Here is a 14,771-nt window from a genome sequence, read left to right on the forward strand (position 1 = left end):
TGTGAGAAAAATGTACATTTATTTTACCCTCATCTGACAAAGTTTTAGAAATAGTATGATTTTTGCATTGCTGCTTTGGCAAGTAATTTTATATTTATTTGACTTCTTGTGATAATCTTTCAGTGCGGAGTCTATCCTGGTCTGTGCATGGAAGTTCTAGAACTAGAATTTCTTTCTTTCTAGAACTATTAAAGGTGATCCAAACGTTATCCTACCCAGGCAGTACCCAACTTGGGAACAGATTTAATTTCAGTGTTGAAAAATCAGTTAGGAATTCAGAACTTCCTCCTATTTAAACAAACATGCCAAAAAAAAAAAAGTATAAATAAAAAATTGGCCCTTCAGCTATTTATAGCCAAAGTCTTTTGAACTGAGAATGCAGCTGAAATATCTGTAAGAACTTGTGTGTGGAAATTTTCACCAAATTCTGAGAGAAATTATTTTATACGGGCCTCAGAATTTGATGACACCCATTATTTAATTTGAAAGTTATTTAATTTTTGATGCAAATATGTTAAGATGCATACACATATGCTGCACACATCTGATTTCACTGAATTCCAAGCTAAATTGATCCACTTTTAAGGGGCTCAGGTTTTGATGACATGTTTAGATTCTGTAACATCTGATACATGTGTTCTTTAGTAAGGTGTGATAATAATATAATGAATACCTCTGACCCCACTGCCTAGAGGAAGAGAACATGCCTGATGTTTCCTGGTCCCATGTCCCCTTGACACCCCCCCATCCCAACCCCTTCACTCCAGGCAGACAGCCATGGTCCTGAATTGTGTATTTATCATTCTCTTACTTTTGTTTGCTGGTTGTCACATTTTACAGCATACGTGTGCACATCTCAATTCTGGCCTTAGGATAGAAGCTGACTCTAGCTCTCCTCTGAGCCCTCTGCATTCCATCATTAGTCTGAGTAGGTTTTTTGGTTTGGTTTTGTTTGTTTGTTATTCAGCTCATAGAAGCTTTTCAGAAGACTTTAAAAAATATTTTATTCAGCATTTTTAGTTGTTTTCAATGAGCTCTGTGGCCAGGACATTGGGTCCACTATGTTGGTAGAAATGGAAGTGATCACATAGGGCTTTAAAATTTTATCCCTTTTGGTTCATTTCCACACTAATTTGCACTGTGATTAGAGACTGTGGTTCATTTGAACTCGTTGTTCAGACTCTTTGGACTTGTTTCATCGTCTTGCATGTTGAGATTTTGCCAGGGGTTCAGCTTTGCTTGAGTGAACGTGTCTCCTCTGGCTGTGCAGTGAGCTCTGTAGATAGCCATCAGTTTGAGATTGTTCATTGTGCTGTTCGCGGCTCCTGCGTCTCTATTCTATCTTCCTGCTTGAAGGATGGGGTTGCTGGGAGAACTGCGGTTCTGGTTCAGAACCACATGGGAGTCGTTCTCCCTCAGAACTTCTGTGGTATTCTCTGCTGTGTATGATCCCTGTGGCTGCCGTTGAGAAATAGCTGTCGTAGTCTATTCATCTGTCTCCTCGTGGCTGCCGTTGAGAAATAGCTGTCGTAGTCTATTCATCTGTCTCCTCTCTCTGGGTGGCTTTAAGATCCTTACTTGTCCTCAGTGTTTTGCAGTTTTATTACAAACTAGGTGGGATTCCCACTTATTTTTCCTGCTTGATCTGTGTTGTGTGGCCAGGACCTCTGGGTTCCTGTCATTTTAATCGGTGCTGGAGATGTCTTCGTTGGCGTCTGCTCAGATACTGCCTTTTCTTCCTTCTTAGTTATTCCTCCTGAGATTTCAGTTGAGATCTCCATCAGAACTTCTCAGACTGTATCTATTGACGCCTCTTTTTTGTTCTCAACTCCTGTCTCCCTGAGATCTGGATTCACATAAATCTTTCAGATCACCAACCCTCCTCAGCTGTGGCCAATTTGATATCTAGTGCATTTGTTGGATTTTTATTTATTTTTCAAGTTTTATCTCTCCCCCCACCCCGCGTTCTTCAGTCTGTCAGGCCATCTTTTGTGGCCCTTATTGTTAACTAATTTTTCTGTCCCCTCCTTTTTTTTTTTTTTATCATTTCCGATGGGGTTGATGTCTCTATTCTGAATCCGAATTGTAACATCTGGAGTCCGTGGGCTTTACAACTGTTGGTGGTGACCCACTGACTCTTATTCACAGCGGCTTGTTTTCTTGCATGTTTGTTATGAGCCTAGCGTTTTGTTGAACTTCATGTGCGGGGATCTTGAGGGTCTACACTGGGCAATAGTGCATACTCCTGAGTGTTATCTGTTGTTTCTGTTTTGGAAGAATCAGTATTTTTATTACTTTGGTTCTCTTATCAGGATAGAAGCAAAAGAATTATGTTTAGATTTCCTCTATACTAGTTCCATCCCATGAAAGAGAACGAAAACTTATAATAAACTACCTTAATTTTATTATTCCTTACTTTGAAATTTCACCCATGCCCACTACTCATCATGCCCCTTGTTTGGATGGAGTCATGAGGAAAACAACACGTCAGTGGGTGTATTGAGCGTTGGGTTCCTGGTGGGAGATGGTTCTGTGGATGCACATAGTTTCATTCAAAGATGTCCTAAATGTGACTACCAGTGTGACATGCCACAAATGACTCACTAAATGTTTTTGACCCATTTCAGAATATTCTGAAAGATATTAATCAGCACACTCTAAAAATAAACTAGAATCTTGTTATAACCCTAGTCACTGTAGAGCAGGTGTCTAAAAAAATAATTTTTGATGCCAAAGCTAATGGCTTATTGTAAGCAAGAAAAGCGTGTTTTGCCTTGAAGTTGAATTTTGCCTTTGCCATATAACATTTTATTCTTCTTTATCTCTCGGATTTGTTAAAGGTGTATTTGATTGGCAACCTTTTGCAAGTAGTAGTGGCCGTTAGTTTGAAGGGCTCTGTCCATGTTTAGTCAAGAAGTTGCCGTATTAACTAAATGTGCATCGATGATGCTGAACTTCTGTAGGACCCGTTTGGTACCACTGACATTTTCAGCCTCTGAGATGCCTGTGTCAGACATGAGGTTGTCATTGTTTTCTCCTACAAATATATTAAGGTTTAAAATGAGTATATCCATCGGTCTGCTCTTAAAAAACGTTAACTGTAACATAATTCGTGGTTTATTTGACAAAAACAGTTCCAGTGGGAAGCTGAAGAAGACATTGAGTCCAGCACCCTAACTTTATGGTTTGGAACCTAAACTGCAGAGACGTGTGAGGGGCCAGGGCACACTTATATTTTGTTGGTCAATCTTTCTGTTATTTTACTCCAGTTTTTTATTTTTACGTGTTTTTATTTAGATAATTATATTATCAGAAATGATTTCTTTAACTGTAGTTTCTTGGCCATAAAGCTTTCTGTCAGTTAAAACATTTTGAAATGGAAGCTCCAAGTGGGAAAGTTTAGTTTAAAACCTGACATTTTCAATGTGAGAATTATTAGCTGTCCTTTTCCAGAAAGAAGTTAAAATTAAATATAAGTCTAAGTCTGATTCATTAGAAGATACATTTTCTGTACTTCTTTAATAGATTTAATAATGTACTTTTTTTTTTTTCCTTTTCCACTCCTGTATGGTTTCAGTGATTCAAAAAGTTGTATGGTTATTGAGGACTTAGGTAAACTCTGTCATATTTATACTGTTCAACCCATAGTTTTTTGTTCATCCTTCTCTGTAAAAGACTTTAGAAATGGGAGGCAGAAATGGTCAGTCTCTCACGGTCACTCTTCCCTGCTGCTATTTTCAGTTTGCCTTTAGTCTACCTCAGGGCCTTGGACAGATTCTTTCTTTGGTAGAAATCCTGCCGTCTCAGGATCCCCAGCACCACCCTCAAGTTCAGCCGTTCATCAGAAGGATTTACAGGGCTCAGAGGTTGTTATAGTTCTGGTTTTCGTTTATTATAGGAAAAGGATACAGAGGAAAGGCAGCAAAGGGGAGGGGTCTGCGGGGTGATGTCCAGAGGAAATTAAATGGAAGCTTCCCCGGGTCCCTCCCAGGGGAGTCCCATGGCGCAGCACGTGATGTGTGACAACAGGTGCAGAGGTTCGCCAGCCTGGGACCCTGCTGAGCTTGGGCGTTGAAGGATTTTATCAGGCTCCATCTCCTGGGCGTACAACACCTGTGTGACCTCAGGTAGTCAGGCTCCAGGCCCCAGGAAGGAAGCAGGTGTTCGTCATAATCACATTGTACATACAGATTCTCCAGTCAGACTGGGATGGTGTGGCCCGAGGCTTCAGGTGGGCAAAGGCACTCTTATCAGAACATTTCAGGAGTTCAGGTTCCAGGAGGCCCAGAGCCAGTCATAATCTTGGGAATGTGTAGGGTTTGAGCAACCCAGGCCTGCTGAGTTAACACTTTTCTGCATGACTCCTCTTTCTTTTCCTGGACTTAGATCATTTCTATTCATTCAGTAACTCTTTTAAAAAAATTGAAGTATAGTTGATTTACAGTGTTGGGTTAGTTTCTGCTGTACAGCACCGTGATTCAGTTACATATATATATGTATATATATATATATTCTTTTTCATATTCTTTTCCATTGTGGTTTGTTACAAGATATTGAATATAGTTCCTTGTGTTATACAGTAGGACTTTGTTGTTTATTTTGTATGCAGTAGTTTGTATCTGCTAATCCCAAACTCCTAATTTATGCCTCCCCCCTCCCTTTCCCCTTTGGTAACCATAAGATTGTTTTCTATGTCTGTGACTAACTCTTAATTTTAAGCGGTGTTTTCTATGTAAAGCCTTCCATGACACCTGTACATTTCTCATTTAACATCCGATTTTTAAAAATATTTTAAAATTAGTTTTACTGAGGTGTAATTTTACATACAGTAAGAATCACTAGGGCTTCCCTGGTGGCACAGTGGTTGAGAGTCCGCCCGCTGATGCAGGGGACGCAGGTTCGTGCCCCGGTCTGGGGAGATCCCACATGCCGCAGAGCGGCTGGGCCCGTGAGCCATGGCTGCTGAGCCTGCGCGTCCAGAGCCTGTGCTCCACAACAGGAGAGGCCACAACGGTGAGAGGCCCGCGTACTGCCAAAAAAAAAATAAAAAAGAAGCACTAACTTCAGTGTACAGCTCAGTGAGTTCTGACAGATGTGTTTAGTTGAGCAGTTTCCATTACAATCATGATATAGTACAATACAAAAATAGAGAAATTGACATTGATACAATACTACTAGGTAGACTACAGATCATGTTCAGATTTCACCAGTTTTTACGTGCACTCCTGTGTTTGTGTGTAAGAGTGTGTGTGTAGTTCTATGCAGTTTTATCGTAGGTACAGATGCATGTGACTACTACTGTAATGAAGACACAGAAGTGTCTCACCAACACAGAGAAGCTCCCTGGTGCTGCTTGGTCACAGCCTGCCCCTCTCCTAACCCCTGGCAGTCACGGGTCTGTTGTGTGCACGTTGTATTTCCCTGTTATTATCTGTTGCCCCCACTAATAGAGTGTGCCGTTCAGTGAGGGCAGACGTAAAGTCTGCCTTCACCATTGTGTCCACAACACAGTAAGACATGGGTTTTAGGTGCCTAATTGATTCTCTCAAATGACTTATTAGTGATGATTGAGTTTTAATGCTAATGCCCTGATGTTCAAAAATTTGGATGAGATTTATTAGAAGATGTCAAAAAAATCCAAGAAACAAAGGAACGGTATGCCTTTGGAATTTGAGAAATCCCATTGGCTTGTGTGTGTGCGCGCGTGCACTCTCAGCATAGATCTTCTTAAAAACTGATATGATTCTTCAAGTACCTCTAGTATTTGTGGTTGCTTTTCCATTATATATGGACAAGAAAAAAGAAACAATGGAAACACTTATTGTCGTACTGGTTTTCTAGCTTTGGTCATCTCCTTTTTTTTTTGCGGTACACGGGCCTCTCACTGTTGTGGCCTCTCCCGTTGCAGAGCACAGGCTCCAGACGCGCAGGCTCAGCGGCCATGGCTCACGGGCCCAGCCGCTCTGTGGCATGTAGGATCCTCCCGGACAGGGGCACGAACCCGTGTCCTCTGCATCTGCAGGCGGACTCTCAACCACTGCGCCACCAGGGAAGCCCAAGGAGTTTGTTTTAATTGAGAACTGCCATTGGGTTCCTTCTGCATACAAACACTCCACTCTTTGCTCTCACAGAACTCAGGGAGGAGTGCCTGACAGTTGAGCCAACTTGGCCGACTGCCTCGGATCACTCAGGCGGTGTATGATGTAGATGGTTATATACACATTTGTCTGCCCTCAGCCCCATTTTCTTTACACACACTATCGAGGACTTTCAGGTCTATTTGATAAATTCATGTAGCTGACAGAATATTCAGAAGAGACCAAAGCAAGACAAAAGATCTCACGTGGCAGCCAAAGCACTGACGTGGCATATGGGATAAATGATGGAGCAGCCCCATTTTCTTTACACACACTATCGAGGACTTTCAGGTCTATTTGATAAATTCATGTAGCTGACAGAATATTCAGAAGAGACCAAAGCAAGACAAAAGATCTCACGTGGCAGCCAAAGCACTGACGTGGCATATGGGATAAATGATGGAGCAGCCCCATTTTCTTTACACACACTATCGAGGACTTTCAGGTCTATTTGATAAATTCATGTAGCTGACAGAATATTCAGAAGAGACCAAAGCAAGACAAAAGATCTCACGTGGCAGCCAAAGCACTGACGTGGCATATGGGATAAATGATGGAGCAGCCCCATTTTCTTTACACACACTATCGAGGACTTTCAGGTCTATTTGATAAATTCATGTAGCTGACAGAATATTCAGAAGAGACCAAAGCAAGACAAAAGATCTCACGTGGCAGCCAAAGCACTGACGTGGCATATGGGATAAATGATGGAGCAGATTAGGATTAGTACTTTTATTAGAGATGTGAGTGGTTTTTATATTAAAACCTGTGCTTTAGTTCTGTTGCAGAATAAGGTGAAAAAACTCATGAATGTAAATATACTGCTTGCCCACAGAAGGAAGTCCAGATACATCCTGTTTTTTAAGCAGGAAACTGACATCCATATGGAAACAAATTAATTTAATAAAACAAAGAACAACATTCAGAGATCTTTGCTTGAAAGACTCTTGGAAATTTGCTGGATTTGGAGTTAATAAACAGTAGTAATCCATGGTATAAAAAAGAATATAACACAATGACAGTGGTAAAACAAACTAAGACATGCACGTGAAGCCATCATGTTAGACCCTGGGACTACCAGGGTTATGAGCTGTGGTCCTTACTGGTCATTAATCTTCCTTCTAGTGGAGAATGCCTACACTTTCTGAGAGTTCACAAGAAGGTATAGGAACACACTGAAGCTTGAGTTATGGGGGTCAGTGGATGGGTTTTTGAGTTTTAACTTTAACGCTTGCTGTGTGACCTTGAGTACATTAATTTTGAGTAATTAAGCTTTCTGTTTTTTGTGTATAAAATAGGACTGAGGCCTATCTTGAAGAGTTATTGAACAGACTATAAATAATGTATCTAAAACAGCATAATACCTAACCCCTGGAATAATAAGTAGTTCCTGCTATCATCTTCATTCTTTTTAGGTTCTTTCTAAGGCTCTTCATTGGGGATTATAGTAGGGTCCAACTCACAGTGATGCTGTGAATATTAAATGAGAGTTATGTATAAATCTGCCTGACGTGGCAATGTGAGTATATTTACTGTAAGCAACTATATAGCTACACATACGCACACTTAAATGTTCAATAAATTGCATTTATTTCACAAATGAAAGCATGAAAGTTAGAAGTGTTTTATAAAAAAATGAACACTGAGTGTTAAAAACCCTACATTTTGAAGAAAATTGCATGAGCCCAACATCAGGACGTGATGTGCACAGTGGTCCAGAGAACAGCCCCTCTGGAGCCTGGGTGACAGGGACCTTGCGGGGGGGTTGCTCTCTGTCCTCACAGAGGGCAGCTGCCACAGGGTGGGGTAAGGAGGAGGGGAGGGTCTGCTGAGATGGCTGGTTCCATGGTGGATCAACACACTTGGCAGAAAACATGGATCACTGCACGCAGTGAATGGGCCTCAGGCCGTAGTCATACAGCTCTGAGTCGAGAGTAGTAGATTGTTACTGTAAGAAAAAAACAACTCTCAGAACTTTTAAGTCATGTTCATAACTAAAGGGATTTTCCATAAAGATCGTTGTTAATTTTCTCTTTTTTTTCATTTTTGCAATTAATATGAATTTGGTTTTGATGACTGAATAAAGCATGTGATAACATTTTTCCACCTTTGAATAGTGTTTAAAGATTATAGTAACTAATCTTAAGATAGTTTTGTAATAATGCATTTTCCTCAACATGTAATTGCCGTTCTGCTCTGGTTGCTTCAAAGTCTGCACCAAACCATAAGCTAAGATCCACTGAATGCTTCAGTCAGAACAACTGTGGTGTTTCTCTAACTCACATAAATACAGTCTTGATTCATCTGTCCATTTTTGTGTTTAGTAATAAACCTACTTATGATGCAAAAAAGTTAGTTTTAAAATTTGGATTTATTTTTTGCTATAGAGGAGAAAGAGCCAATTGAAGTGTAAACTGAGTGATTCTAGAATCAAAGCTGTTTACTTAATTTAGTGGGTTGAATAATTCAGTTCTATTGAATCAGTCTTAAATGCCTGCTATATTTAAGGAATAGAAATTACTATTGCTTGTAACTCTTATGGAAAATAACATTTACACACAGAGGTATCCAAACCGTAGTTTGATGACTTTATTCTTTCATTCATTTGCTCAGTCTTCAGTCAGTCAGTGTTTATGGACCACCTAGGTAGAGGTGCTAATGCAGAAAATAGAGCAAAGGTTTCAGAGGAAATGGCGTTTAGGTCAGAAATAGATCACTGCTGGCTGAGCGGGCATCGCCTCCGTCCTGAAAGGAGTGAGTAGGTGAGCACACGTGCCCCTCAGGTTATAGGCTCTGGTACGTTAAAGAGGGCATCCCCGTCTGAAGACTTTTATTTTCTCTGTAAGAAAGAGATGTGGCTGGTTGACTGGAGAAAGTGTGAATCAGTGTGTTGCCAAGCTTCCTAGGCAGGCATTGCCGAATTTCCAAGCAGCCTCAGGCGATCGTTTGAGGTTTGTCTTCGTGAACGTAAAGCGAAGCACAGAGCAGAGTTTCTCCAGTTGCTCGGCAGTAAGCGTGGAGAAGGAGGTGGGTGGCTGGTTTCAGTATTTCCTGGTCTTGCCAGGGAATTAAAATAACGGGAAGAAGGAGGTTGGGAAGTGTGGGGGTCTTTTCAAGGGAAGGTTATGAACTATCACTATAAGGTTGGCAAAGTAGTTAACTTGGGACTAGAAATCTTTTGAACGAGTGAACTGACAGGCTAGGTAGCCATAGAACAGGATCTGTGGAGTTTTTCCTAGGGCAGAGGTCAGCATACTTTTTTTGTGAAGGACCAGAGAGTAAATATTTTAGGGTTGAGGACCAAGAGGCCAAATGGAGGGGAGGGTATTATGAAATACTTATATAACAAGAGACAAGACAGATTTCCACGGAGTTTTGTATTGGTGAAATTCATAATATAATAATTGAGTGTGGTTTTTTTGTAATAAAGGTCTACTAATGAGAGGAACAGAAGTTCCTTTTTGGGGGAGGAGTAACATTTCACTTAATCGAAGTTCAGAATGAATGCTCCTTGTCATCAAAATCAATTGCAGATCTTGATCTCTTGATGCAAAGCTGTGAGATTTTACATATTTCATCTTTGAAAACATCTTCACACTGATGAGTGCTCGCAGATACTGATATCAGTCCCTCACAGTCATTGGTTGGAAGGCCTTTGTACAATTTGTTAGATCCTTCTCTATATCACACTTCAAGCATGTTGGCACTTTGCAGATGAATCACTTATAGTTGATGGTTAGGTGGAATCACACCAGTTGCAGGATTAAATGGATTTTGAAATAACGTTAGTTTTCTTTGCCTTTGCATTGAGGTCCAAAAAATGGTGCTGGGACTGTAGTTTGAGTTCAGAAAATAACAGCCACCGCAAATTTGCCTGGAAATGGAGCTCTCCCGTCTTGTTTTCCCTTTGACAACATGGAGGGTAGAAAGCAGCTTGACGTTATTGTGATCCAGATGATGCTTAAGTGCTCATAGATCGTATGTGTTCTTCACAAAGGAAGACTGTTTGAGTCTTTAACTATTCTTTGGTATTACTCATTTTATATACAGCATCTAGCGTGATTATTGACACAGTGTGTATAAAGCATGTAAATGGCACCCAGTAAACATATACTTAATGACTAAGTTTAAAACATATTCTCTTACAGCAACATTATTTTACCCATTCCTTTTTATTGTAGGTGAAGAGCGATTATATGTTGGAGGTCGCTGATCAAGTGGACCAGGACATTGCTTTGAAGTTGGGTTGTCTAGAAATACGGTAAGGTGGTAACTAGACATTGAGGTCTTCATTCAACAGTGTTTTCTGTTATTTTTTCTAGGTATTTTTCTTTCCTGATAAAGATTATCAATAAAGTACTGAATAAAATGAGTAAAATTTGATGATACTCTGAATTATGTTGACATTGCTAATTTTAGAATCTTTTAAAATATTACATTTAGAATTGAATGACTTATAAGAGTACAAGTATGTAAGCAAGTCTAAGGCTGAGCTCCCCAATAGAACCTTCTGTGATGAAGGAAATGTTCAGTATCTGTGAGATCCCATGTGCCAGCCACTAGCCAAGCTGGATGCTGAGTACTCAGATGTGCAGCATCTGAACATTAAATCTGAACATAAATAGCCATTTATGTCTAATGGCTGCCATTATGGGGGATGGGAAACTGAGAATGTATTTCTTATTTCTGATAACATTTGTCACCATTTGTCATATATTCTGTGCCACCATTTAAAACTTGGAGTGAAAGAAATATTTTACCTTTGTCAGGTATAATTTTAATTAAAATTTACCCCGGCTTGGGGCTTCCCTGGTGGCACAGTGGTTAAGAATCTGCCTGCCAGTGCAGGGGACACGGGTTCGAGCCCTGGTCTGGGAAGATCCCACATGCCACGGAGCAACTAAGCCCGTGTGCCACAACTGCTGAGCCTGCGTTCTAGAGCCCGTGAGCCACAACTACTGAAGCCCGCACGCCTAGAGCCATGCTCCACAAGAGAAGCCACTGCAGTGAGAAGCCCGCACACCGCAACAAAGAGTAACCCCCGCTCGTCGCAACTAGAGAAAGCCCGTGGGCAACAACGAAGACCCAACGCAGCCAAAAAAAAAAAAAAAATTACCCCAGGCTGCTAGTTTAAGATGTGTTGGTTAAATTAGCTAAAATTCGATTATGTGTACTCAAAACAGTTAGTGATAATTTTCCCGAGAGATCACTGTTTTTTATATTATATAAGGCTATCAAATAACGGTTCCTACAAGGACCCAAAGATCATTAAGTATAACTCTCAACTCTTCATTAAAATTTGTTTTCAACCTTAATTATATATCCCAGTAAAAAAAAAAAAAAGCCATCTCTCACTGGTCTCTTCCCGTTCCTGGCCTTTACAGTTTTTGCTTGGGAAACAAACTTGGCGCTCTTTCCTTCCCACAGACAATGCTGTGATGTATTACTTGAAAGAGGGGTCCAGAAGCATTAGGCCCTACGTGAATGGCATGCGTGCCTCTCTGGGTTCCCCTCTCACTCTGGCCTCTCCATGTTACGTTTATCCTTCTCCTCCTCTCCCCTGTTTGAGGTCACTGATTTTTGAACTCTGAAGGAAAAAGTTGACAAAGTAGTCACCCGTCCAGCTGCCCCTCCCAAACTCCTCCCCCACATGAATAGAAAACAGGAGAACAAATTAAGTGATCCTTTTTGGGCCCTTTAAAACTTTTTGTCAAAATCTAGTACTTTCGATTTTAAGTAGGCCAAGAAAAAGTCAAACAAATTTAAAAAGCAAAACCAGTATTCATGTTATTACAGACGAGTTTGAAACGGTCTTGTTGATTACGCATTCTCCTGGGAAATCACTTCAGATGATTTGTAATATCTGTGTGTTCCAAAGCAGCTGGAGCTAGACCTTGTCCCTTTGTGAGATAACTGTGTACACGCAGAGAATCCCACCCACTTGGGGCAGATTTTGCAGAGAAAGGACTTGGTTCCAGTAAGACCTGAAATTGCTTGAACATGTAACTTGGAATAAGAGGTAAAATTCAGACTGTGAACACTCAGCGAGATAGGCAGCACTTCTCTGCCGAGCCTGGCGCCTGTTACCTGGACTAGCCCACTGCGATGGTTCTGCTTCAGGTCCCTTACTGTTTCCTTAGTAACTGTGGGTCTTCCCAGGAGCAGGTGGGGTGCGCACCGGCCACAGGGGCAGCCTGGGGTTCCTGGCACTCTCCCTTGAGGAAAGGCCAAGTACAAGTAGTGAATGTAGCTGATCTTTTTTACAGCTGGAATCTGGTTTCTCATTTTGCAAAGAGCCAGACCTGCTTCACATCGAAAGGGAACGTGAGATTGTTCAATAGAGATACGGTCTGCGTTAACTGATTTATGCTGCATTAGGATGCAGGAAAAATGCTGCGAGTCAAATTGGTTCTTTATTCGTTGTTTATCAGAACGTTTGTGGCTTAGCCGCGTAGTAGTTAGATACCCCCCTTTCACGGTTTTTATTTATTTATTATTTTTTTATTTTTTATTTTTATTTTTTTTTCCTTTCACGGTTTTTAATCATTTAACATCGCAGACATTCCCAATACCAGTCTATGAGTGTGTATCTTCTCTGCTTTTAGGCGGTCGTACTGGGAGATGCGGGGCAACGCCCTGGAGAAGAAGTCTAACTATGAAGTATTAGAGTAAGTGCGGCACGTCCAGGCGCTGCCTGCAAGCATTCAGAGCTAAGTCACTTTTCAAACTGTAGATTTTACTGGTTTATCTTTACTTAAAACTTAACATTAAATCTGAAGCACTACTGTTTCTAAAACTTTTATATCCGGAAGAGGAAAGTTTTATTAAGAAATGAATTCTTGGTGACGTTAATTGTGTTAGCAAACATTTAAATTTGTTGATAAATGTCTTAAGGTTAATATTCTTTGGCATGTTAACACATAAATAATAAACTCTTCTGTCTCTGTAGATTTAACCATATTGGGATGGAGTTTCACTTCTAATTTATATTGAACTATGAAATTGTTATTATTCTCTTTATAAGTTTATTAGGGTTTTTTTTTCCCTTAGTTAAAAAAAAGTGGAAAGATGGGAGTTATTTGTTGCTCATGTATCAGAAAATTTAGGATAACTGAATATTTTTCCAATAGTGAAGTTAACAGTCGTTAGACTGTTACGTTAGAGTATTTAAAATGCATATAAGACAGAGTGGGGCTTACGTCTTGGGAGGCTGAAAGTTCTGCACTTTATCTGTTGATATTTAATGCAGCAAAAAAATCACTGATATTTGTTATTTCCAGTTTTATTTTCATTAGCAATGGTGCAACTTTTTGCCAGCACTTTTCCTGGCCATATTATTACTGAAATTCTTGTGCTATTTGGAAGATGTTACTACAGTGAAGTAAAAGGTTGTCCATAAGTACCCTGCGTTAATAGAGACTTGACGTGGCTTTGGATTTTATTTGACTTTCCAGGTCAGCCCAACTGCTATCATACTGTGAAAGTATAATATCCCACCATTTTGAAAACAAGATTTTACAGGGGAGGTATGGTCATTTGAAAATAAAAGTAGAAGTAAATATTTGGGGGAATTAGTTATGGAGCAGGTCCGACCATTTGCACTAATAACTGGCGGTAGACGTGATAGTTATTTTGCAATCACACAAGCCTCCTTTGTCCAAATTGTGACAAGTGAGGTAGCGCCCCGGGCAGCCTGTCCCGTTGTGGCGCGGATTCATCCCTTGATTTCTGGACCTACTGTATTAGCACAATGTAAGTTTCTGGACCTACTGTATTAGCATAATGTAAGTTTCGTGACAGTGTGCAGCGTACAAGGCACTCACTAAATATTTGTGGTTGTGTGTTTATGGACACATCCATCACATAGTGTTGTGCCTCTTAACAGATTGAATAAGGATAAAACACGAAATTGTTAGAGTTGAATGAAAACTTTTAGAGATCAATTGGGATATCTTAGTAGGCAGAATGATTTTAAGTAGAATATTCTCTGCCCTTCAGTTGACAGTGTAGAAGCAACAATATCATTAATAACATTTAAAAAAAAACCCCAAAAAAACTAACATTCACTGTGGTTTAGGTGGTTTAGGTTTTTGTTTAAAATTGTCACATTCCTCAGCCTGAAAGACTCTTCCTACTGCTTAAAATACAAATGACCGGAATCAGAGGAACCATTGAAGGTCTTGTCTCAGGTACATGCTAGGTTTGTTCTCATTTCAAATGGAGGTTTTTGAGAAATATCCGTTTGTTTCTTTGTTTATTCGTTCATTTAACAAAGATTATTGAGCATGTGCTGAGTCCTTGGCAGCTAAGTGCTAGAGATGCAGAAGTGGGTAATCCAGAGTTTTCACCCTCAGGAAGCTTACAGCTGGAAGGGAGACACTCAGACAGTAAGCAGAGTTGTAAAATAATATAGTAGGAACTGAAGTAGAAGCTTCTAGAGGGTGTGTGTGGGGTGGTACTCCATGTCTGAGGTCTGATGGGAGATGCTGTCTAGCCTGAGTGGTGGAGAAGGAACGTGGGCAGGCGGAGGCTGCTGCTCCGGAACCAGCCAGTCCCGGGAGAGAGCGCAGCATTTGCCAAGACACAGAAACGTGGACGTCAGTTTACTGCGGGTAGAACACCTTGCCCGTTGGG

General features: G+C 40.5%; 1 protein-coding gene across 8 annotated transcripts in view; it reads left to right on the plus strand.

Annotated features, from left to right (window-relative positions):
* Positions 1-14,771, plus strand: part of PTK2 (protein tyrosine kinase 2) — a 259,877-nt gene that overhangs the window by 110,824 nt on the left and 134,282 nt on the right. For 7 of the 8 annotated variants that reach the window (XM_089898671.1, XM_089898669.1, XM_089898670.1 and 4 more), the window contains 2 exons: positions 10,319-10,398; positions 12,743-12,805. In XM_089898671.1, coding sequence (XP_089754797.1) covers positions 10,319-10,398; positions 12,743-12,805 — 143 coding nt within the window. The remainder of the gene's footprint in view (positions 1-10,318; positions 10,399-12,742; positions 12,806-14,771) is intronic. The other variant, XM_089898668.1, reaches the window with a different exon arrangement.

The sequence above is a fragment of the Delphinapterus leucas genome, chromosome 17, assembly GCF_059928025.1.
Source record: "Delphinapterus leucas isolate spDelLeu-1000000601 "Yukka" chromosome 17, BTC_Dleu_Yukka2, whole genome shotgun sequence".
Lineage (NCBI taxonomy): Eukaryota > Metazoa > Chordata > Mammalia > Artiodactyla > Monodontidae > Delphinapterus > Delphinapterus leucas.